Source organism: Mirounga angustirostris, unplaced genomic scaffold, assembly GCF_029215605.1.
Source record: "Mirounga angustirostris isolate CCGP_5_RB_7025 unplaced genomic scaffold, mMirAng1.0.hap1 SCAF_6, whole genome shotgun sequence".
In the NCBI taxonomy this organism is placed as follows: domain Eukaryota; kingdom Metazoa; phylum Chordata; class Mammalia; order Carnivora; family Phocidae; genus Mirounga; species Mirounga angustirostris.
Genome location: NW_026991714.1, coordinates 140,808,175 through 140,828,848, shown reverse-complemented (window position 1 = coordinate 140,828,848; position 20,674 = coordinate 140,808,175). Strand labels below are relative to the sequence as shown.

General features: G+C 50.2%; 2 protein-coding genes across 6 annotated transcripts in view; both read left to right on the top strand.

Annotated features, from left to right (window-relative positions):
- The window catches only part of HSPA12A (heat shock protein family A (Hsp70) member 12A), a 61,765-nt gene extending 52,290 nt beyond the window's left edge, over positions 1-9,475 (top strand). Inside the window, exons 8-12 of the mRNA XM_045878936.3 lie at positions 692-778; positions 1,352-1,456; positions 2,335-2,593; positions 5,472-5,575; positions 6,723-9,475. Of these exons, the coding sequence (XP_045734892.2) occupies positions 692-778; positions 1,352-1,456; positions 2,335-2,593; positions 5,472-5,575; positions 6,723-7,360 (1,193 nt within the window). The 3' untranslated portion in view covers positions 7,361-9,475. The remainder of the gene's footprint in view (positions 1-691; positions 779-1,351; positions 1,457-2,334; positions 2,594-5,471; positions 5,576-6,722) is intronic.
- SPMIP5 (sperm microtubule inner protein 5) lies at positions 7,213-19,352 on the top strand. Of its 5 annotated transcripts, none has more exons than XM_064595313.1 (6): positions 7,213-7,333; positions 13,715-13,780; positions 16,117-16,335; positions 17,976-18,162; positions 18,682-18,782; positions 18,904-19,352. In XM_064595313.1, the coding sequence occupies exons 2-6, from the start codon at positions 13,726-13,728 to the stop codon at positions 19,047-19,049; spliced, it is 708 nt and encodes a 235-aa protein (XP_064451383.1). In that variant the 5' UTR covers positions 7,213-7,333; positions 13,715-13,725; the 3' UTR covers positions 19,050-19,352. The 5 variants fall into 5 exon arrangements, with proteins under 5 accessions (XP_064451383.1, XP_064451381.1, XP_064451382.1 ...); XM_064595311.1 differs by lacking the exon at positions 7,213-7,333 and adding an exon at positions 9,586-9,826 and having other exon boundaries at positions 18,904-19,350; XM_045878933.2 differs by lacking the exon at positions 7,213-7,333 and adding an exon at positions 12,199-12,308 and having other exon boundaries at positions 18,904-19,349.
- Positions 19,353-20,674: the final 1,322 nt, after the last annotated feature.

The following is a 20,674-nucleotide window of genomic DNA, read 5'->3' as shown; positions in this document are numbered from 1 at the left end:
ACAAGGACGATGATCTGTGCCCTGTCTGCCTCCCAGGGCTGCGGGCGGCCTGTGAGGGATGCAGTCGCCCCACACAAAGCCTCACAGCCACTAAGTGGCCTGAGCCACAGCCGCGTTGCTCCCCAGCGTTAGCAGAAAGGCGGCCAGGGCTTCGCGAGGTTCCGAGGGCCCGCCCTGTGGCTGAAGCGCCGCCTTGTGGCTGAAGAGCATACTGGCTTCCCCTGGGTCGGGAAATGGCTCCAGTCCCTTTCATCCGGGATCCAGATTAGGAAAACATCCCCGACATTCCTGGCATCAGACAGATCTGGTTCCTTGAGGTGAAATTGGTGAAATTTAACCAAGTGCACTGCAAGCTTCTTGGCAGACAAGTTCCTCCCCGGGACAGCAAAGCCAGGAATCTGGTGCATTTAGTAACCCCTAAGAAGTGTCACCGGGGGAAGGGCTGCTTCTTCTCCAAGGCGAGTTTTCCAGCAGGGCGCAGGCCAGGCTGCCATGCAATGAAGAGATGGAGGCTGGTGGAACCGGTCTGGCTTTGTGTTTCCCAATGTTGTATTTATGTAATCCTTTTGGTCAAGTGTTGCTAAATGTTCTGTCCCTAAACCTCCTCATGCTGTTGCCTCCACGGACTGCAGATGATCTGCCCACTTGTTCGTGCTTTCTTACCCGTCATTTTCTTTCTGTCGGCCACTAGCTAAGGAGCACATACGGCGTAATCGGCAGAGTCGGACCTTTTTGGTGGAGAATGTCATAGGAGAAATCTGGTCCGAGCTGGAGGAAGGTAGCGTCCTTGAATGTCCTTTGCCCTTGCTGGATTTATTCTATATTGTTGGCAAAAATGCATTCCTGTTGGTTCCTTTGGCACGTGTGGAAAATGTTCAGAATCAGGTGGTTTTTAAAGACCACCCACTCAAGGAGAGCTCTTTCGGAGCTATAACTTTGCATGTTATAAAACCATACAGACTCTTTAGAAGAAAAGTGGGAATTGGAGCTCCCCAGTTCCGGGGTAAGTCTTGTGTTAAACAGCAGGTCATTTTACGGCGCTATAAACCTTGGCAGGAAGTTGTCCCCTTGTACGTGCCAGCGACGCAGCTGAGTGTCACAGGACAGCTTCTGTCTTACAGATCCACTCCTCCGGGTTCTTTACCATCCATGCTAACTGGCACTCCTGGGCAGACATTACTGCATTCTCTTCAGTCACGAATAACTTGGCTGTGCAGCTAATTTGCAAAACCATCGTGCTAATGAGAAGGGTTGATGGGTGTTGTTGGGTATACCAAGTCGTCACCCCCCAGCTTGTTTCACGATGGGGCTGACAAGCGGTCTGTGTAAAAGATGGCTGTCTTTGTCCCAGGTGACAAGTATGTGGTCGTGGACAGTGGCGGGGGCACCGTAGACCTGACCGTCCATCAGATACGGTTACCGGAGGGACACCTGAAAGAACTGTATAAAGCAACAGGTGAGCCCCTGCATGGCTGATTTTCTCATTCCCGAGCCGTTTCTCTCATGTCAGATTTCTCTTGGTACTTCCTTCTCTCGGTTGCTACCAGCACGTGGGATTTTAGGCCCGAGAGGGTTCCTGTGTGGAACTGAGGAGCAGAATGCATTTAAATGTTCTTTAAAACACAAATGACTGTAACTTGGGTTTTGGCATAAAATGAGCCTGTTTTAGATCCTAGACAAGGGAATCTTTTTCTGAAAGTTCTGGAAAGATCTGATTGTCACCTGTGGTTTCATGCTCTGGTTAAGCTTTCTAGGGAGGTTTCAGGCCACCTGGTCTTGGATCAAAGTTGCCAAAGCAAGCGACAGGCTCTCTCCCTCAGTGGGGGTGGGATGATGAGTCATTAACAGATCACGGGGTCTAGGTGGGCCTGCTGATTTTCAGACCCTGTCCTTAGATTTCTTGGGTGGGAATACTATGTTGCTCATACTTAGTTATATGTATCCATTTTATTTAAGATGAAAGTGATTTTGTGGGGTGCCTGGCTGGCTCAGTTGGTAGAGCATGTGACTTTCCATCTTGGGGTTGTGAGTTTGAGCCCCATGTTGGGTGTAGTGATGCCTTAAAAATAAAATCTTTTAAAAATAAAATAAAATGTAATTGAATTTAAACAGCTTGTTGACAGGTGATTCTGTAGGAAAAAGTTTCTCCACCCAGAAGAACCTAAGGGTTTTAAAGCATAAGTAAAAATTTAGAGCTACAATCTGCTAACTGGGTCTAAGTCACTCTACTTGATGTTTCTGAGAAGAACACAGGGTAGGCTGTTTCTCAGAGTTTGGATTCAGTTTCTGGCAATTTCTGACATGGGGGGGTCTCTCCTTTTGTTCTTGACCCAGGTGGACCCTATGGATCCTTAGGAGTAGATTATGAATTTGAAAAACTTCTGTGTAAAATATTCGGAGAGGATTTTATCGAACAATTCAAAATCAAGCGTCCCGCGGCCTGGGTTGACTTAATGATTGCATTTGAGTCTCGTAAAAGGGCAGCAGCCCCGGACCGAACAAACCCACTGAACATCACCCTGCCCTTCTCCTTCATTGACTACTACAAGAAGTTCCGTGGGCACAGCGTGGAGCATGCCTTGAGGAAGAGCAAGTGAGTCGGACTCACCAATGGCTTAGGTCATTCTAGAGGGTGGGTCACGTTGATGGGAAGGAAGAAGAGGGTGTGGACTCTGACTTCCAGTCCTACAGAGAAGCTGTGTGACCTGGGGCAAGTGACTCAACTTCTCTGTTCCTCAGTTTTGCATCTGGAAAATGGAGATGATGTTTCCACTTACCTCAAAGGGTTGTCGTGAGGATGACGTGAATTCCTATGTTAGGCACTTAGCACAATGCCGGGGACCTGGAAAGTACTATTTTTGTGTTAGCTTTTATTATGTACTAATAATTATAAGCTTTGTGAAAGCAGGGAATTTTGTGTGTTTTGTACCAGTATCTACAACAGATTCTGGTACAGACATAGAAGGTGCTCAGTAAATATTTGTTGAATGAATCCCATGGGATTCTGGGTTTCCTGCTAGTCTGAGTCTCTTGGCTGCAGGCAAGTGTTTGTAGTTCAGCTTGTTGCAAAATGAACATTTGGAAGCTGTTTTAAAGCTGAATTACAAAATTAATAGACAAAAATCATAGGTTTCTCAAAGTCTTTTTAGAGTGGAAAATTTCAAACATCTTCTGGGCAAAATGAGCCTCATTATTCAGCTGCAACAACTGTCAGTTCCTGGCCAACCTAAATCCTCACGTAACCTCCCCCAAGCATTTTAAAGCAAATCTGATCCTCATCTAATCCATAAATATGTCAGTATGTATCTTTAAGGGGGATAAATTTAAAATCATAACCCTGACACTGTTATCACGAGCACACTTAAAATGAGTCATTCTTCAATGTCCTCAAATACCCAGTTAACATTAAAATCTCTCCCATTGTCTTACAATTTTTTTTCAGTTTGCATTAATATCCAAAAGATGGCTATACACAGCAATTCTCTGATCTGCCCCTGCCCCTACATCCCACTTAATATATAGGTCCCCCTCTTGTTTTTTTCCTTATGGTTTATTAGATGATAAAGCTGATTGTCCCATAGCGTTTCCTCCAGTCTGGGGTTTTTGCTCATTGCACGCCCATGTAACATGTTCAGCCCCCTGGTATTTTCTTACAAATCGGCAGATTGAGCTGGATGTTTGGTCAGAGTCAAGTTTAAGTTTTTGGCAAGCCCACTACATGGGCGGGGCGGGGGTAATATTTCCCCCTTGCTTCACATCAGGGAGCACATGCTGTTTGCTGGTTGCTTCTTCTGAGATGCTAGCAGCCTTGGAGGGTTGTTGCCTAGGTCCGTTATGCTAAGGAGTGGCCCCTTAGTCTCTCACTCCATCTGCATTTGTTAGCTACATGCTTCTGGAGAGAGAAACTCTTCTCCTCAGTGGTTTGGTTGCCCTGAAGTACAGTTCATATAGGAAAGACAAGACAAATGCTTGGTTCTTTCCTTTCATTTATAAATTTTTTGTTAAGAAATATTGTTGATTTCCTAGCATTCTCCTAAGTGACAAATGCATTTTTTTTTCTTTTGTGGGGACTCAAGGGGAGTATCATTAAGATTTCACAGATATAGGCATATTTGATGTATTTTAAACCATGGCGGTTGTATCCTGATTGAGAGTCAAAATGCCCCATCTTGGCCAGTAGGAGCCTCTTCAAGTTGGCTCCCGAGTCCCATTGATTTGACGTTTTGGTCTGACTTCTGGTTAGAGAAGATGCTCCTGGCTCGTCTTCTATATTCCCTATCCCAGACCTGCAATCAGCCATTTCTCTAAAAAGCTTGGGTTCTGTATAAGGGAAACAAAGTAGATATGATTTTAGCTCTTCTTGCCCTTGGAGCAGGGTCCTGGCCAGACTCTTACCAGGCTCATGTTCTCTCTGTCCACCAGCTCCCCTCCAGAGGTGCTTGCTCCGAGTTGAACCCCAAGTCCTGCTCACACAGTTCTGGGGCTGGTCCACTCTCCTTCTGGAGAGACTGGCCACAGCCAGCCACTGGGTCAATCCACACCATCCCACATTGTCCTTTGGCCAAGGCCACAGAAAGACCGCCTGGTCGGGCAGCCCTGGCAGCATCTAGAATGTGATGCTAGGAAGCAGCTGGTGCATGCTTTGCTTCAGGGACAGAGACACTATTTGCTTGGCCTCTTTGAACTTGAGAATGGGCGGGGTACATGCTGCAGTAAACAGTCCCCGGCATTCCTTTAGTGCCAGAAAGTTTCCAAAGTGTTTTCACAGACGTGGTATGTAACTTCATCTTCACAACAACCCCTGCGAGGGAGGTAAGACAAGTTGTGCTATCCTTGATTTCCAGACAAGAGACTGGGGCTCAGAGAAAACGCAGCCCAACTTGCCCCAAAGTCCCGCAGCCTCTGAGTGGTGGAGGCCACCCTGGAGCCCAGTGATCCTGAATCTCTGTCCAGTGCTCTTTCTGTTCCATGCCATTGCTTTGGACGTTCTATGCCTTTGACAGAGAAAGGGGCATCCTGGTAGGCTTAGGCTCGACACGGTCATGGGACAGGTGCCTGCAGGGCTGAAGGAAACGCACCTGAGCATCCAGGCTTGTAGCCTTATGCAGTAGCACATTGGACAGGTCACATGAGCCTTTAATGGACTCGAATCGGACTATTGTGCCATTAAAAAATGTCATTCAAACGAGAAAGGTCCCTTTAATTCTTTCCCTATATTTTGCACTAGACTTTGGCTTCCACCATCCCAAGGGCCATAGCCCAAAGCAAAGAGAAACAGAAGAGGCTGTGTCTTAGCTTTTGAGCACCTAAGGGTCCAGGTTCTGGCAGTTGAGGATATTTCCAAGGACTTTTGAACCCTTCTGCCCACTCCAGTGTGACAGCTCTTCTGACAGGGCCCATCTCTGTGCACATAGACTGGGTACCGTTCACACACTCAGTGCTTATTTCTCTCTGTGCCACACCCCCCACAGCGTGGATTTCGTGAAGTGGTCCTCACAAGGGATGCTGAGGATGAGTCCAGATGCCATGAATGCTCTTTTTAAGCCAACCATTGACAGCATCATTGAGCATCTCCGTAAGTATCAGCCAGGGCTCGGCCACTCAGTAGGGCAGAGCCAGGAATGGGGACTGAATTTTCTGGTATCACTAGGTAGTGTGTGTGAAGTCAGGTTGGCAGGGGGTCTGGGGCTGGGAGCCACAGGTCGGGGCCTGGGCAGGAGCAGACAGGGCCTGGGCATGTATGGGGGAGCTTTCTGGGCATGGGCTCTCCAGATCCTTGCCTTCAGGTACTATAAAGCAGCCCAGAGCCTGTCTTCACCTGGGCCTTGAGTTTGACTTCCAAAGTCAGGATGCTGGGAGCTCTGCAGTAATATTCTCCTGGAGTGACAGGGCCTAGGGAATGTATAGTCTTTGCTTCATCAGGATGCACTAGGAGCCATAACCTCTGCTGTGGAGGAGGGACAGTTACGTGGACCAAAGAAAGGTCTCCTGCGAGGGGGCAAACAGAATCCGGCCATGAGGTTACTATGCTACCTCAGTGGCCCTCACTGGGGACACGCGGTAGACTCACTGGGGACCTTTCTCAGTATCCCGGCCCCCCATCCACTTCCCACTCCACACCTACCAAATCAGAACCCCTTTGAAAACCACAGGACAGTTTTTATTTTTTATTTATTTATTTATTTTATTAAAAAAAATTTTTTTTTTAAAGATTTTATTTATTTATTTGAGACAGAGAGAATGAGAGACAGAGAGCAGGAGAGGGAGGAGGGTCGGAGGGAGAAGCAGACTCCCTGCCGAGCAGGGAGCCCGATGCGGGACTCTATCCAGGGACTCCGGGATCATGACCTGAGCCGAAGGCAGTCGCTTAACCGACTGAGCCACCCAGGTGCCCCACAGGACAGTTTTTAGAACAGCCTGCCTTGACTGACTTAACAGGTCCACAGGCTTGGAGAACGTTAGCAGTCTTCCTTTATGCCTAACAAATTACTACTTAGAACCATCACCATCTAGCCGTAAAAATGAGAGTCTACTTACCAGCAGCTTTGGTTTTTATTCCTGAGCATACTGGTGTGCAAACCCCTTTCTTTTAAAGACCAGCTCTACGAAAATTCTGCCCAACCAGCTCAGCCATGTCTGTTCCCCACGTCTTCAAGGCCACCGGTCCCCCTTGGCGGCTGGCTTTTGGTGACAGAACGCTGTCCCTTCCTCTTTGTTTTCAGGGGACCTGTTTCAGAAGCCTGAAGTGTCCACTGTCAAGTTCCTCTTCCTGGTGGGAGGCTTTGCGGAGGCGCCCCTCCTGCAGCAAGCGGTCCAGGCTGCCTTCGGCGACAAGTGCCGCATCATCATCCCCCAGGACGTGGGCCTCACCATCCTCAAGGGCGCCGTCCTCTTCGGCCTGGACCCCGCGGTCATCAAGGTGCGCCGGTCGCCGCTCACATATGGGGTGGGCGTGCTGAACCGCTATGTGGAGGGCAAGCACCCACCCGAGAAGCTGCTGGTGAAGGACGGTACTCGCTGGTGCACCGATGTCTTTGATAAGTTCATCTCCGCCGACCAGTCGGTGGCCCTGGGGGAGCTGGTCAAGCGTAGCTACACCCCGGCCAAGCCTTCCCAGCTGGTCATCGTCATCAACATCTACAGCTGCGAGCACGACGACGTGAGCTTCATCACCGACCCGGGGGTGAAGAAGTGCGGCACGCTCCGCCTGGATCTCACAGGGACCAGCAGCACAGCCGTGCCCGCCCGGAGGGAGATCCAGACCCTCATGCAGTTCGGGGACACAGAGATCAAGGCCACGGCCATCGACATAGCCACCTCGAAGAGCGTCAAGGTTGGGATTGACTTCTTAAATTACTAACAGACCCGCCCCGCCGCCTGCGAACCCCGCCCCCACCCCTGGACTCTGTTCCCCTGCATCTGCTGACCTCAACCCTGACTCTTCTTTCTCTGTCCTTGACCTTCAGCATCGCCCACCTGAATTTCAGCAGGGAAGATGGGAACGACTAGGGCTAGAAACAGGGATTTTTGAGGACACACAGGAATCAGAAAAAACTGTCGGAGGTTTGGGAATAAGAAATCTGAGGATCCTGGAAGAGCAGCTAGTTTTCATAGGTGCCCAGTGGTGAGACAGCCACCCGACAAGGGAGTCAGTCTGTTTCTGCAGCGGCGATTCAGCTTGCTTTGAACGGATCTCTGTTAGGATGCCCTGATCTATTTGAGACTTTTCTTTTTACGTTTTTTTGGATGGCAGTCAATATAAAATGCTGTCCATCTGCAGTTAATTTCTTTTCATCATCATGTGATTAAAAGCGGTGATTCAGTGGGAGCTGGGAGCATGTGCAGCTGGTGGGAGAGGCCTGCCCACGCTGGGCACTATTTTAGGTTCTCATAATTTCAATTCTGAATAGCTTCAGTGAGGAGTAACTATCGCCTGAGCTAATCTACTAGGATTCGAGTGAGTGGGAGAGCTGATGCCCTCACTTTTCAGCAGGTGAAAGCTGGCTTCGAGCGAAGTGGGTGGTTTAGGCGCTGCTGACTTATCCCAAATCATACGCTGGGACATCATTCCCCGGATGCCAGATCCTGATTTCTGAATTCATAAAATAACTCAAGTTAACCTTAGTAGGCTTCTGTGTGAGGAAATGGGCTTGCAGTTTGCCTTGTTCACATCACCAAGCCCGGGAATCTGGAACAGCCCCTCACCTTGACAAGCGTCCCTATTATAAATTAACTCCCTTCTCCCCCTCATCTCCCAAAGAGTTTTGGCCCCGCATTCCCACATTTCAAAAAGAATACATTGGTGATACGTGGGTAGAGAATCTGTACTATGAAATGTTTCGCTAAAATCTTCAGTTTTTTAGGCGTATCTAAAAGGAATTCATAGATTTGTACTTGATGAATTCAGCCAGGTCGGTTCAAAGCTGATCTGTGGATCCCCTTGTGAGAACTGCCTGGGTGCCTCTTAAAAGCAGGTTTCTGGATCCTGTTCCTTTTACAAATTGAATTTGGGTCTTGGTGGGGGAGGAGGGGACCAGCATTTGCATTTTCAGTAGACACCACGGGGGACTCTGGTTCCATGGGAATCTGAGAACTCCTAACTTGAGGTTTTGTTGGAAGCTGAAGCACACACCAGCGCCTGCAGGCTCCCCCTTGGGGAGAGGGATTTTCAAGTGAAGAACCGGGGTCCCACACTCTGCCCTTTGTGAGTGGGGCTGGGGCTCCACCAGGCTTGGGGGTGGCGCTTTTAGCCCTCACAGGAATAGCCTGCAAAGGAGGAAGGTCGGAAGAAAGGGACCCTAAGAACAGATGAGGAACCAACTGGTGTCTCTGCTGGAACTCATTCCTATTTGAAATCCTTGGAGGCATGCATAATAAACGAAGGGAGGATGAGCTAAGGGACTCACTTCAAGGCAAGCTGGATTCACAAACCCATTACCATAGCCAATATGCAGATTCGAAATAGCATTTCCAGTTTCATTTGAACATGTCTTTCCACACCGCCTGCTGCAGAATTCCCTGCTAGAATGTGAAACACGAACAAACCACTGACCTAGAGAATGCTAGTCATGTAACTTAACTTCGTAGCAGGATTGCGCATCCAGGCACAGAGGTGTGTTTGCTGGGGTTCTCTTGCTGCCTGCTCTGCTTCAAAAGCTAAGTGTTCTGGGTCTTTCTTTGGTGTTGCCAGCCATACTCTGCAAATAAGACTTCTCAATTTAGTTATAAGTAATATAATTTTATGTACATACAGTATTAGAATATTGTACAGAATCTTTATTTCTACAATGTGCTTTGTTAAAAAAAAAAAAAACAAAAGGAAAATGCTCTTTGAATTTTGTTGATGACATTGCTGCCTTTAATTTCCCATGGCTTCATTTTTTAATTGCGCTTACTTATCCATTTGTACCCGATACTAAGCTTATGGACTATGTATGCGAGACTGAGCAAGAGTCAGAGGTGCGGAGGCTCCGAATACTCTGGAAAAAAAAAAAGGGACAACAGCTGGATCAACAGCTTCGTCAGACCTTGCTTCACTCACATCCTTCCCAGAAGCTCACAGTTTACATTGAAAGGAGCATAATCATGTATCGATTCTCCTGTCCAGTCTTTGAGAGCTGAACATTCTGGTTCTGTACGCCACCTGACTGTGCAGGATGACCTACAAAAACTCTCTGCGTCCCTGCAGGGTTGTCAGCTTCTTGTGGGGCAGAGTTGGGTCACTCTAATGGCGAGATGTGGTCCCCATGTGCCGTGTTGTCTGCACAAGAGGGTTCCAGGAAGGAATCAAGTGGGGCACAAATCCAGCTGTTCCACTCGATTAAGTGTAAGTGTGAGTAATTTAGTGAAGTCTTTTTTTTTTTTTTTTTTTTGGCTAATGTAAGACCTTTCCCACCTTGCACTGAGGCTGTCTCCTTGTCTGATTTCTCTTTAGCGAGTTGGTTGAATTCTGCGCTGTTGGCAAGCAGGTGATGGAGAGGGGTGATAACTTTACCGGACTTTCTTCTGGCCCCAGAAATGCAGCCCCAATAGTCGAGCTTCTTAAAGGGAAGCCCCCAATCCATCCCTCCTCTCCCTCCTGCCCCCGGAAATACTGTAGAATGAGAACACTGGAAGATACACGTGGACACATTTTCTAATCTTAGAAAGTTTCTAAAAGGCCTGTTCTCTTGACCATTACTCAGCTGTCCCTGGAGTATTATCTGATGTTCATGTTTTGGAAGCAGACCTGTCAAAGGATCGCCTTTCTAACTGCCCTCTCTCTACACAGCAGGCATTAGTAAATGCTGAATGACAGACAAGTCACAGACAGACAAGATAGGAGAGAGAAGGAGACATACAGGCACTCACGCAGAGTTGAAGATTGAGTCCAGATTGAGTCTGGATTATGATTGAGTCCAGATTGCAGAGCCTGCCCGCCCCCTAGGATGTTATTTAGATCAAGTTTAGCTTTTAGAGTCTAGGTCTGGTTAATTGCCAGGGTGGCAAAGAATCGCATGCGCCAATATAAACAGGTCCAAATGCATTATTAGTCGAAGATCAAATTTCACACTGTAGAGTTGAAGTAGCTGTGAGTAAGCTGCATATTTATGCTGGGAAATGACTAAGTGGATGACTCGTATAAAAGTTGTTGTCCGTTACGTCACACCTCTCATCTGCTTGGAACATGGAACTTTATTCTAAAATATCAGCCACTGGGGTCTTGTTCACTACAAGATAAATTCACACTCCACAGAACTTCACAGCTGTTCACAACTCTGCAAACTTCACAGCTGTTCACAACTCTGCAAACTCTGTCTTCACAGACGTCTAATAAAGCAAAAACTCTGGATCTCGTGTGGCCCCAATTTTTTTTTTTGCACTATGATTTTGTGAATGGAATTATAGATACATCATTGCTGACTTCCCCCTCTGCCCCATCTCACTCAGATGGAGATTGAGTTTCAGGTCTTTTCTCAAGTGTTAAAAGCTTTTTAAAAGTAACTTTAGTTCCAACAAGACTGGCTCCTTTGTTTGCTGGGAACTAAGGCTCCATCCATGTTCCTGAGCCCCTTTTTCCTCCAAGCTACAGAAAGTGGTCTAGGCAGACAGAAGGCAGATGAGCCTGGGTGGGGGCAGACAACTGCACCAGACCCAGATGCAGGTGGTTGAAGACAACGCGGAAGGGCCGAGGCCTGGTGCCTAGCCCTCCCATCCTAGCAGGCATGGCCCGCTGGCTGCTTCATCTTGAGTTTATTCCAGCCTCTATGTCTGGGTCACCCTCCAGAGCTGGCTTTAGAAGCTTCCAGAGAGTCTGTAGTGGAGTCCTAAGGACACTGAAGGGGACTCAAAGGGGTTCTTCCTAAGTGGGCAGCTTCACCAGTCTTCATCTGAATTTCAGCTCCCTGGAAGTAGAGAGGCAGGTAAGGCTGGGAGAGGCAGTGACACAAACAAATCTGTGGGAAAGTAGTGCCCTGGGGTGATCAGGTTTCAGTTGTTTGGAGTACAGGGCCCCACTGGGACTAGCTGTCTGGAAAGGCCCTCATTCCTGCTGTCCCGGTCACTCAGTGGGCATCCTGGTTTCAATCCAGGGAGAGGAAGCCTCAGGTCCCCTGTAGCTCCCATCAAATGAGGATGATTAGAAAATGGTCTGGCTCCACTTCCCTGGCACCCCCCTCTTCATTTTGGCTCATTGGCCCCTTTCCATCCCCCTCCCTGTCCCCACCATCTGAAGACAGAGGACTGGGGGGGGGGCAGGGGTGTGAAGGGAAGTCACCACCCACACGGGCCTCTCCTTCCCTCCCGGGCTGCTTGCCGCCCCCCTGCCAGCCCCTCACACCGCCCTGAATCCGGGAGGAAGGCCGGTTGCCAACCCTCTTACCTCCCCTCCCCCCGCCCCAGGCCGCCCCAGGGTCGACAGCAGAAAAGGCGACTTTGACCTAGATCCTCTCGCGTAGGGCTCCCCCCAGTTCCCAAACCCAGAGGGCCCAAGTGGGGGGAGACCATGTACGGAGAACAGCTTCAGAGGCCTAGTATTGGTTGGGCAAACCCCTGCACTTCACGCCTGGGGCTGACGCTGAGCGGGCAGCAAGGGGAAGCGCCCCCACATGGACTAGGGTTGCCCCAAGCCCCCTGGCCCTTGGGGGGGCGGGCTCCGGTCCAGTGCGGGCGGGGGAGCGAGGGGGAGGGGCAGCGGGGCGGGTCCGGGCCCCTCCCCTCCCCTCCCCCCGGGGCGGGGTGAGCGCACAAAGGCCAGGAGCGCGGGCGGAGGCCGGGAGACCTGGAGGGCTGGAGGCCGGGCTGGCAGAGGTCCTGGCCGGCGGGCCCAGGTGAGGACGCGGGAGTGCGGCTGCCCCGGGACAGGAGGCGGGGGGGGGGGGGGGGGGGCTGGGGTGGAGCTTACCGACCCCTCCGGGCCCCCACCCCCAGCACACGTCCTCTCCACGCTCCTCCCCTCGGATTTCACCTCCTCCAGGCCGCTGCCCAGGCTGCCACCCACCCTCACCGGACTGAGCCCCCTCCCCAGGGCCACGCCTTTGGATAACATAATGCTGCCCTCAGAATTAGATGTCGTCCGTCCGTTCATACCTCCTTGGCTGGGAGAACCCTTAAGCAAGTTAGCCTCTCCGTGCCTTCTTTTTCTCCTCTATAAACGGGGGACTCAAACGGGAACTGACCCTTAGGGCACGGAGGATGGAACAGGAGTGCGGGTCCGCGTCAGCTGCGCCGGAGCGAGCGCTCTGTGTCTGAGCGTGTTTATAGTTCCCAGCACTGCGGACTGAACGTGGACCGTGGCCCTCCCCACCACCCCTGAGACCACCGGTCGTGGCCCCCAAGGCCTCACTTTTGAGAGATGAACTGGCTTGGCAGCAGCATCAACAGATGCCCAGATGCAGGACCTGTCCCTTTGGGGGGGACCGGAAGCCATCCTGGAAGGGGGACGGGTTCTGGCTGGGGATGCAGCAGCCACATAAACCCGATGTCAGGTGATCCACCCCCCCCCCCCCACCCTCTGCTCACCCATCTTGGACTCCATGCCGACCTCTGGGGACTTCTGAGCCCTTCCAGCCAGAACTATTCTAATTCTTCTTTGTGGGGCTGCCCTCTGTCTTGTAGGATGTTTAGCAGCATCCTTGGCCTCTAACTCATTAGATAGCACCCCATCCCCTTGTCATAACAACCAAAAATGTCTCCAGACACTGCCCGTTGTCCTGACAGTGGTGGAGGTGGGGGTGTGTGTGTGGGGGGGGGCAGGAGACATCCCCAGTGCGACCTGTTCCCCCTGGAGAAAGAAAGGCTCTGGGGGTGGGAGTGCTTCATCTCTTCCTTCTTCTGAGGGTCAGGGGCTTCACAGGGGGGCTTCTGGGTCCCGCTCGTCTTTACATTCCTAACCTCATCATAGTTGCTGGCCTCTGTGTGTACAGTTCATGACGGTGGGCAGGCTGGCTCGCTGGCTGGAAGGCTGGGTGGGTGGAGGAGGTCCCAGGAGGGGAGACGCTCGTGGACGGGGATCTGCACACCTGTATCTAAGTTCGTGTAAAAGGTGAACGCCCCTTGTTTTTATAACTGACGCCAACAGTGTCTTCCGGTTCTGCGTGAAGGTGGAGGTGCTCCTCTCTGTCCCAGCCCCCTGCTGGGGTCATTCTACTCCCAAGGGCTCCAGCACACACACAGTGAGTTTTGAGGCAGGGACATTGGATGAGATCGTTTCATTCCCTCTTCCCTTCGTTAACAGCGAGCGAAATCATGGAGTCTTCCGAGACCTTCATGAGACATCTGCCCATCACACCAGGCTACAGTGGTAAGTGGTGGTGTGCCCTGGGGATGTGCCTGGTCCTGGTCACCGTCCCTGTCTTTCTGACTGGTTGGGCATTATGGGCACTTTAGCTTTTTAATACACTTGTTAAAGCCTCCCTTGCTGAAGATGGCTGATAACTGAGTTCTGACGAGTGGAGAGATAGAACTTAGGCCAGATCTTGCAGGACATGGCCTGGTATGCAGGAAGCACTTAATATGTATTCAGGGTTTCGGGGCCAAGATAAGGGATAGACACAATGAATAAGCCGAGGCCCTGTCCTTTTTCCCAAGTTGAGCTTTCTCAAGTCTTGCACGAGGGCTGTTCTTAGGGTCCCATTCCTTCCTGGGTCCCCTAGAGGGAGAGTGATCAAGTGCCCCGGTTTGTCTGGAAAGTCCTCAGTCCCAGGAAACCCCTAAGTCCGTGGCAAACAGTTGGCCACCCTACCTAAAGATTCTCCTCCTCGGACTTTTGGGCTACTGAGAACTTATTAAGTCACATCTCTGTGACAAACCAGGTGGTCCTCATGGGCCCTCAGCTCTCACATAAGGTATTCTTAGGAGAGGAGAGGCACGGGGACTATTCCAAGGTCGCCCAGCCTCACCCCTGGTCCTACTGGTTAGTTAAGAGAACAAGCTTTGAGTTGTTACCAAACCGAGGTTTCAGTCCCTGCTCGGCCTCGATGTATGTGATTGTAAGAGCTGCTTACTTTCTGTGGTAAGTAAAAATGTCTATTAAATGGGCGTATTAGTTTCTTAGGGCTGCTCTTTAAAACAACAGATGTTTATTCTCTCACAGTTCTGGAGGCAAGCAGTCTGAAACCCAGGTGTTGCTAGGGCCATGCTCTCTCCGAAGGCTCTAGAGGAGGGTCCTTCCTTGCCTCTTCCAGTTTCTCGTGGCCTCAGCTGTTCCGTGGCTTTGTGGCCCACATGGCTCCACTCTCTGCCCCTGTCTTCACATGGCTCTTCATGCGGCCTTCTGCCCTGCACCTCTGTGTCTCTTTCTCAGATCGCCCTCTCCCTTCTCTTATAACGGAGTGCTTTCAACAAGTGTCCTAAAAATCAAAAGTGCCTGTCCTGGCCCAGCCAGCCGGCCAGATGTAGACAGTGGACCAAGGCAGAGACGGTTGGATTTAGGGCCCATCCCCAGTCAAGGATAATCTCATTCCCAGATCCTTAATGACGTGTGCAAAGACCCTATTTCCGGGTAAGGTCACATTCATGGGACCCAGGGGTTTGGACTTGGACATATCTATTCGAGAGACACAACTTTAACCCTCTCCACGGGATAATGATAGATTTCTCCTAAGATCGTCCTGGCCCTTAGTAAGACTTCTCGAAGGTAGCTTGAATTCCTCTGTGTGTGTGCATATATACAATTACATAAAATTTTTCCAGGCCCCAGTAGGTCCTGGTGGCAGGACCCTTTGGTTTCTACGATCACCCCTCGCAACACGAGGGTATCTTTTAATTGCCCCAGGGTTGAGGAGCCTGGCTGGTGGGGGGAGGACTTCGAGAATAGTCGAGTAATTAGATTCTTCGAGAGGTGGCTGCTTGTAGGGTGTGGGAGGCAGGGTCGTTGCTTTTTGACTCTGAAGTCAGGTTTTCTTTAGGGACACAGGCACAATGTTGGGCTTCAGTAATGAGCGAGGGGTATTTATTTATTTAGCCCTTGAAAACCAAGTTCTTAACCAATTTTTCTTCATTTTGTTCTTTCAAAAAATAGTTTATTGTGACCATAGTGTAGGCCCTGGGATTCAGCCTCCAGTTTAAATAAATACTTGTGTTTTACCCATACTAATTGTAATGATTATATGTTATTTTGTGGGAAATGGTAAAAAATTGTTCTAGGGGGTCGGCCCCAGAGATAATGAATTTACCTTTTTTTGTGTAATAGGTCTCAGCTTTTAATAAGCCCGCAATTTCCCGATAGTCCAACAAAAAGAGATCCCAAATTGCATTTGGGAAGTGTCAAGGAAAATAAGCTTTCTCTCTAAAAAGATGAATAATTTCAATTACTCCTCAGACTATCATTTTGGCCCATTAAATGCTTTCCCCATTTGCTGTTCAGACTGACATCAGGGGCTTTGCTATCAAAGAATATTACTGTCATCGTCTTTGTTGAAATGGGCCTTCCCTCCCCAGCTCCAAGGTCATTTTCTTTTTGTGGCCTTGGGAGGGCCCAGTGCAGCGCAAACAGCAGCCCTGCTTGAATTAATGGCCTTTGGGAAAACGCAGTGTTGTCGGCCAAGGAAGAAATGCCAACGCGTGGGCTGAGATTCTCGGGAGCTTCTGGAGGTTCCGACAGCCTCGCTGAAGGCTGCAATTTGTTGGCTCTTGCAGGTTTCGTGCCCTACCTTAGCTGCCAGCAAGCCACCAGTAAGGACAACATGGCCCACTGTCTGAAGATCTTCCAGGAGAGCACACAGCACTATAAAAACCAGATGGAGGAATTTCGCTGCTCGACGGCCACTGCCCGGAGGCTGAAGCCCGTCTGCTCCGAGCAGACCGTCCTGCGGGCGCTACATCAATACTATCGGCAATACCACCCCCTGAGTCTGGGTACAGGTCCCCCGGAAACCAGTCCCCTTCTCCTGGGGCCCAAGTGCAGGGCCCTGCAAGCCCGCTGAGCCGCCCCAGGAGCACGGACTCCAACCCACGTCTGCATCCCCAGGCGGTGTGGTGCAAGGTGGAAGGGCTTGGTTTCATAGGATGAGAAAGAAACATCTCCTGGGAGAGAGGGACACGGTCCTGGTCAGGCCAGAGGGGGCTGCAAACGGGGACCCCCCTTCCCCCCTGCAGGTGGCCATGAACGTTCAGACCGCACCTGCTGTCTCAGTATGTACGCTTTGGGGTTGCTTTCTCTGCGCCGGGCACCATTATTTCACGACGTTGATACTATTATTCCCATTTTAGAGATGGGGCAAGTGAGTCTGCAGAGGCAGTGGTCCTCATCTGAGGTCAGACCTCAGCTGGAACCCAGCTCTGGCAGGCACTGAATAACAACCACAATAACAATGACAAAAACAACTGACGATGTGATTCTATAAGGCTAATCACCACGATGATTTGCCCTGGACCGTTTTTTAAGGTCTAAAGTCTTATAGGAAAAGTAATGGACTCCAGAACTGTCTTTTTTTTTTTTTTTTAAAGATTTTATTGATTTATTTGACAGAGAGAGACACAGCGAGAGAGGGAACACAAGCAGGGGGAGTGGGAGAGGGAGAAGGAGAAGCAGGCCTCCCCCCGAACAGGGAGCCCGATGCGGGGCTCGATCCCAGGACCCTGGGATCATGACCTGAGCCGAAGGCAGATGCTTAACGACTGAGCCACCCAGGCGCCCCCAGAACTGTCTTTATTACTATTACTATAGTTGTCTGGGGCGGCTGACTCACATGTTTATTGGGCTTTAAAGTTTTCTGAACCATAACAAAGAACATCTGCCTAAGAGTTTGAGATTTAGCCCAGCTCTGTGACTATTTGCTGTGTGACCTAGGGCACATCGCTTCCCCTCTCTGGGTTATAGTTCCTTCATCCAAGTGCAGGGAAGGTTGGACTAGATGTTCCCCACGGTGCCTTCCAGCTCTGAAATTCTGGGACTCAGTGGCCTGATTCTGTTCTGACAGCCCCTGGAGGAGGTAGGCGGGCAGGGTCTTTCATCTCACCGGTGGGAAATTCCGCCAGGTCAATTTCATGACCTGAAGGCAGATGCCTGGGGCTCAGTCTGATGTATTTTCTTCTGACCTGGGTGCTTCTCCTGCTTCTTTTCTGTAGACTGAAAAAGAGCAATGTGTGAAGCTTTTTTATTAATCTGAGAGAGGAGCAGGATCTGTTGAAGAGAAAGAACTTGAGACTCAGACGCAGGTTTGAAGCCTGGCCCTACCACTTCCTTGTCATGTGACCTTGGCCAAGACTCTCTTAACCTCTTCTTAAAGACCTTAGTCTCAGTGTCCTGTTCCATAGGTAGAGGCAATAATGGTGTCAGCCCCTCAAAGTGCGTGAGAGCAGGAACTCAGAGGGTGTTGGTAAAGCCCCTACCAAGGTGCCTGGCACACAGAATCAACCAACCAGGGGTAGCTGATCTTAGGGCCTCTAGAAGCCTAGGGGTTCGCTGGGTAACTGTTGGGGTGCCAGCTGCCTGGGGACCACCACCCCCTGTGTGGCTTCTCAAAGCCCTCAGGAAGCATGGTATCTTTTTACAGAATGCAAAAACATAAAGAAACCTTTCCAGGAGCCCCCGATCCCTGGCTGGGCTGGCTACCTCCCAAGAGCCAGGGTCACCGAATTGGGCTGTGCCACGCGATATGCTGTCATGGCCAGAAACTGCTACAGGGACTTCCTGGGCATCGTGGAGCAGGCCAAGAGGGCACACCTGAAGCCATTTGAGGGGTGAGTCCGGCGTGGGGCGCAGCTGCAGGTGACAAGAACCAGGGCCAGAGCAGATGCTGGGCCAGGGGGTTCGCAGATACCCCATCCCAGCTCTAGGGCTGCTTTTTTGTTTGGTTTGTTGTACAGAAGGGGCCTTGTTGGTAATAGCAGGGCCTTCACGGTAAGCAGGCACCCTCCACTCCCCATCCCACCTCACCTAGCATTCTCCAGAAGCCCTGCTTGTGGCCTTTGCTGGTTCGCAGGGAAGAAGCCGGGTGTAAAAACCCACAGGGCCACCTGTCCTGGCGGCAACCTAAGGCCCGAGGGCACTGAGGGAGGGGCATGGTATGGCCCTGCAGAGGGCGGCTCTTTGGCCTCAGTTTTCCCTTCTGCAAAATGGAGATATGATAATCCTTTAAGTTTAGGATAAATCGTCAGGACTAGAAAGTAACCTGCTGTGCTCACACAGGACCTACATAGATTAAACTTCTTCTCTTTATTATTAAAAAGAGGAGTAAGCCTATGACTTTTGTCCTTTAGAATATATGGAGATGGGTCCACACAACCTCCTCCTGCCCCTTCTCCAGAAGTTTTGCAGCATGGAGGGCTGCTGCCCAAGTATCTGGATTTTTCTCTCCCAGGTAAGGGAGTGCTCTTTCTTTCTTTCCCACTACTTTTAAAAAGGGGATGAAATGTTTACAGTAGCTTCCTGGTTTAGCTGGGCCATCGGCCTGCAACTGGTCAGGATGGTTTCTCTTCCAGGTGGGAGCTGTCTTGGCCACGGAAGACTGCTGACAGAGGACCCCGGACCTCCAGTGACGTGTGGCTGTGCCCAAAGGACAAATATGTCGTGCAACGGGAAGATTTATCTCGAGCCACTGTCCTCAGCAAAGCATGCAGAAAGCTGATGCAGACAGCCTCCCAGGGAGAGGTGAACTTAAAGGGGGACTCAGAAGCTCACCATTCTTGCATGAGAACCAGCCCCTCACCCACACCCAACAGGCACTAGGGAAATTTCAAAACCTAAGAATCCTTTCAGTGGCCACCTGCACCCTGTCTGTTTGGCAATAGCGTGTCATCAATGATAAAGATCTTTCATTGTGTGGGAATAAAGAGGATACTTCTCAGCATGCTGAAGGTTTTTATGGGGGACGGGTTTCTAGGTTATGCTGACCTGGAGAAGAGCCAGGGTGAGGCCGCTCTCTTCCTTACCCTGAGGTAGCATTGGGCACCTGGGTGAGGCTCTTAGGTAGCCCTAGCCCCGCCCTCTAACCAGCGGTCCCTGTCAGCCGTCTTGGGTCCTGACGTGGCAGTTCCCAGCGCTGGCACAATGCCATGCCTACCCCACCCTGGTGTTTCAGAGTCCCCCTCCTCAGGAGACCCCAACTGGCAGACATGAGACGCATTTGCTTCACGATTCAAATGCTGTAACAGTACCTCAACCTGGACGCCAGAAGACAACAGAGGCATATTGCTAGAACACAGAAGTGTTCTGGAAGCTAGAAATCCAAATTCAAGGTGTTAGTAGGGCCATGCTTCCTCAGAAGCTTAATCCTTCCTTGCCTCTCTCCAGCTCCTGGTGGCTTGCTGGCAATCCTCGGCCTTCCTTGGGGCATAACTACAATCCCTGTCTTTATGGTCACATGACGTCCCCTCTGTGTCTCTGTGTCTTCACATCCTTCTTATAAGGACGCCAGTCACCCTGGATTAGGGTCCACCCTTTTCCAGGATGAGCGTGTCTAAACTTAGCTCATTATACCTGCAATGAGCCCCTTTCCAAAGAAGTCCTAGTCTGAGGTACTGGGCGTTAGGACTTCAACGTGGCGTTTTGTGGGGACACAATTCGGCCCATAGCGCTGGCTAATACTTGTTGCCACTAACAGGCACTCTCTCTGCCCTCGCTCTGCATCCACTGGCCCTCAGAAGACATCAGATGCAGCTCCCGGAGCTGAGAGACCATTGCAGGCATCCAAAGGCTCAATAATGGGCAGAGCTGAAACAATACAGCACCCTCCACTCCTGGGAGTCTTGCGCAGGGTGGGAATTTTCACTGGGGTCCCCTGGGCAGAAAAATCAGGTGTCAAATCTTTAACTCCGATGAGTATAAAGAACTTTGATGAGAAAAGAGTTACCTCTTTGTTTTTACAAACCTCCAAGTGTGATTTAGTATTCCCTTCATTTACGCAACAAACCACAGCCGTACCTGTCACCTTGGCCTAATAGAAGCCGGGGTCCGGTCGTACCATGACTTTTGTTACATACAGCTTAACATAATGTTAGTGTTGATCACTACTTTATAATTATGTAGTTATTAGAGTGACTATATCTACACCCTAACATATTGCTATTCAATCTATGTACAAAGAAATACATTAGTTCATAAAATTATCCTATTTAATGCTTTGATCATAGTTCAATATAATTAGTTTCCCTTGTAATGTCATGTATTTTGCTTTCTGCATTTAAAAATGTTTATTGTGAGAAGAGGCCTGCATATTTCACCAGACAGCCAGAGGGGCCCCGGCCCAGATAG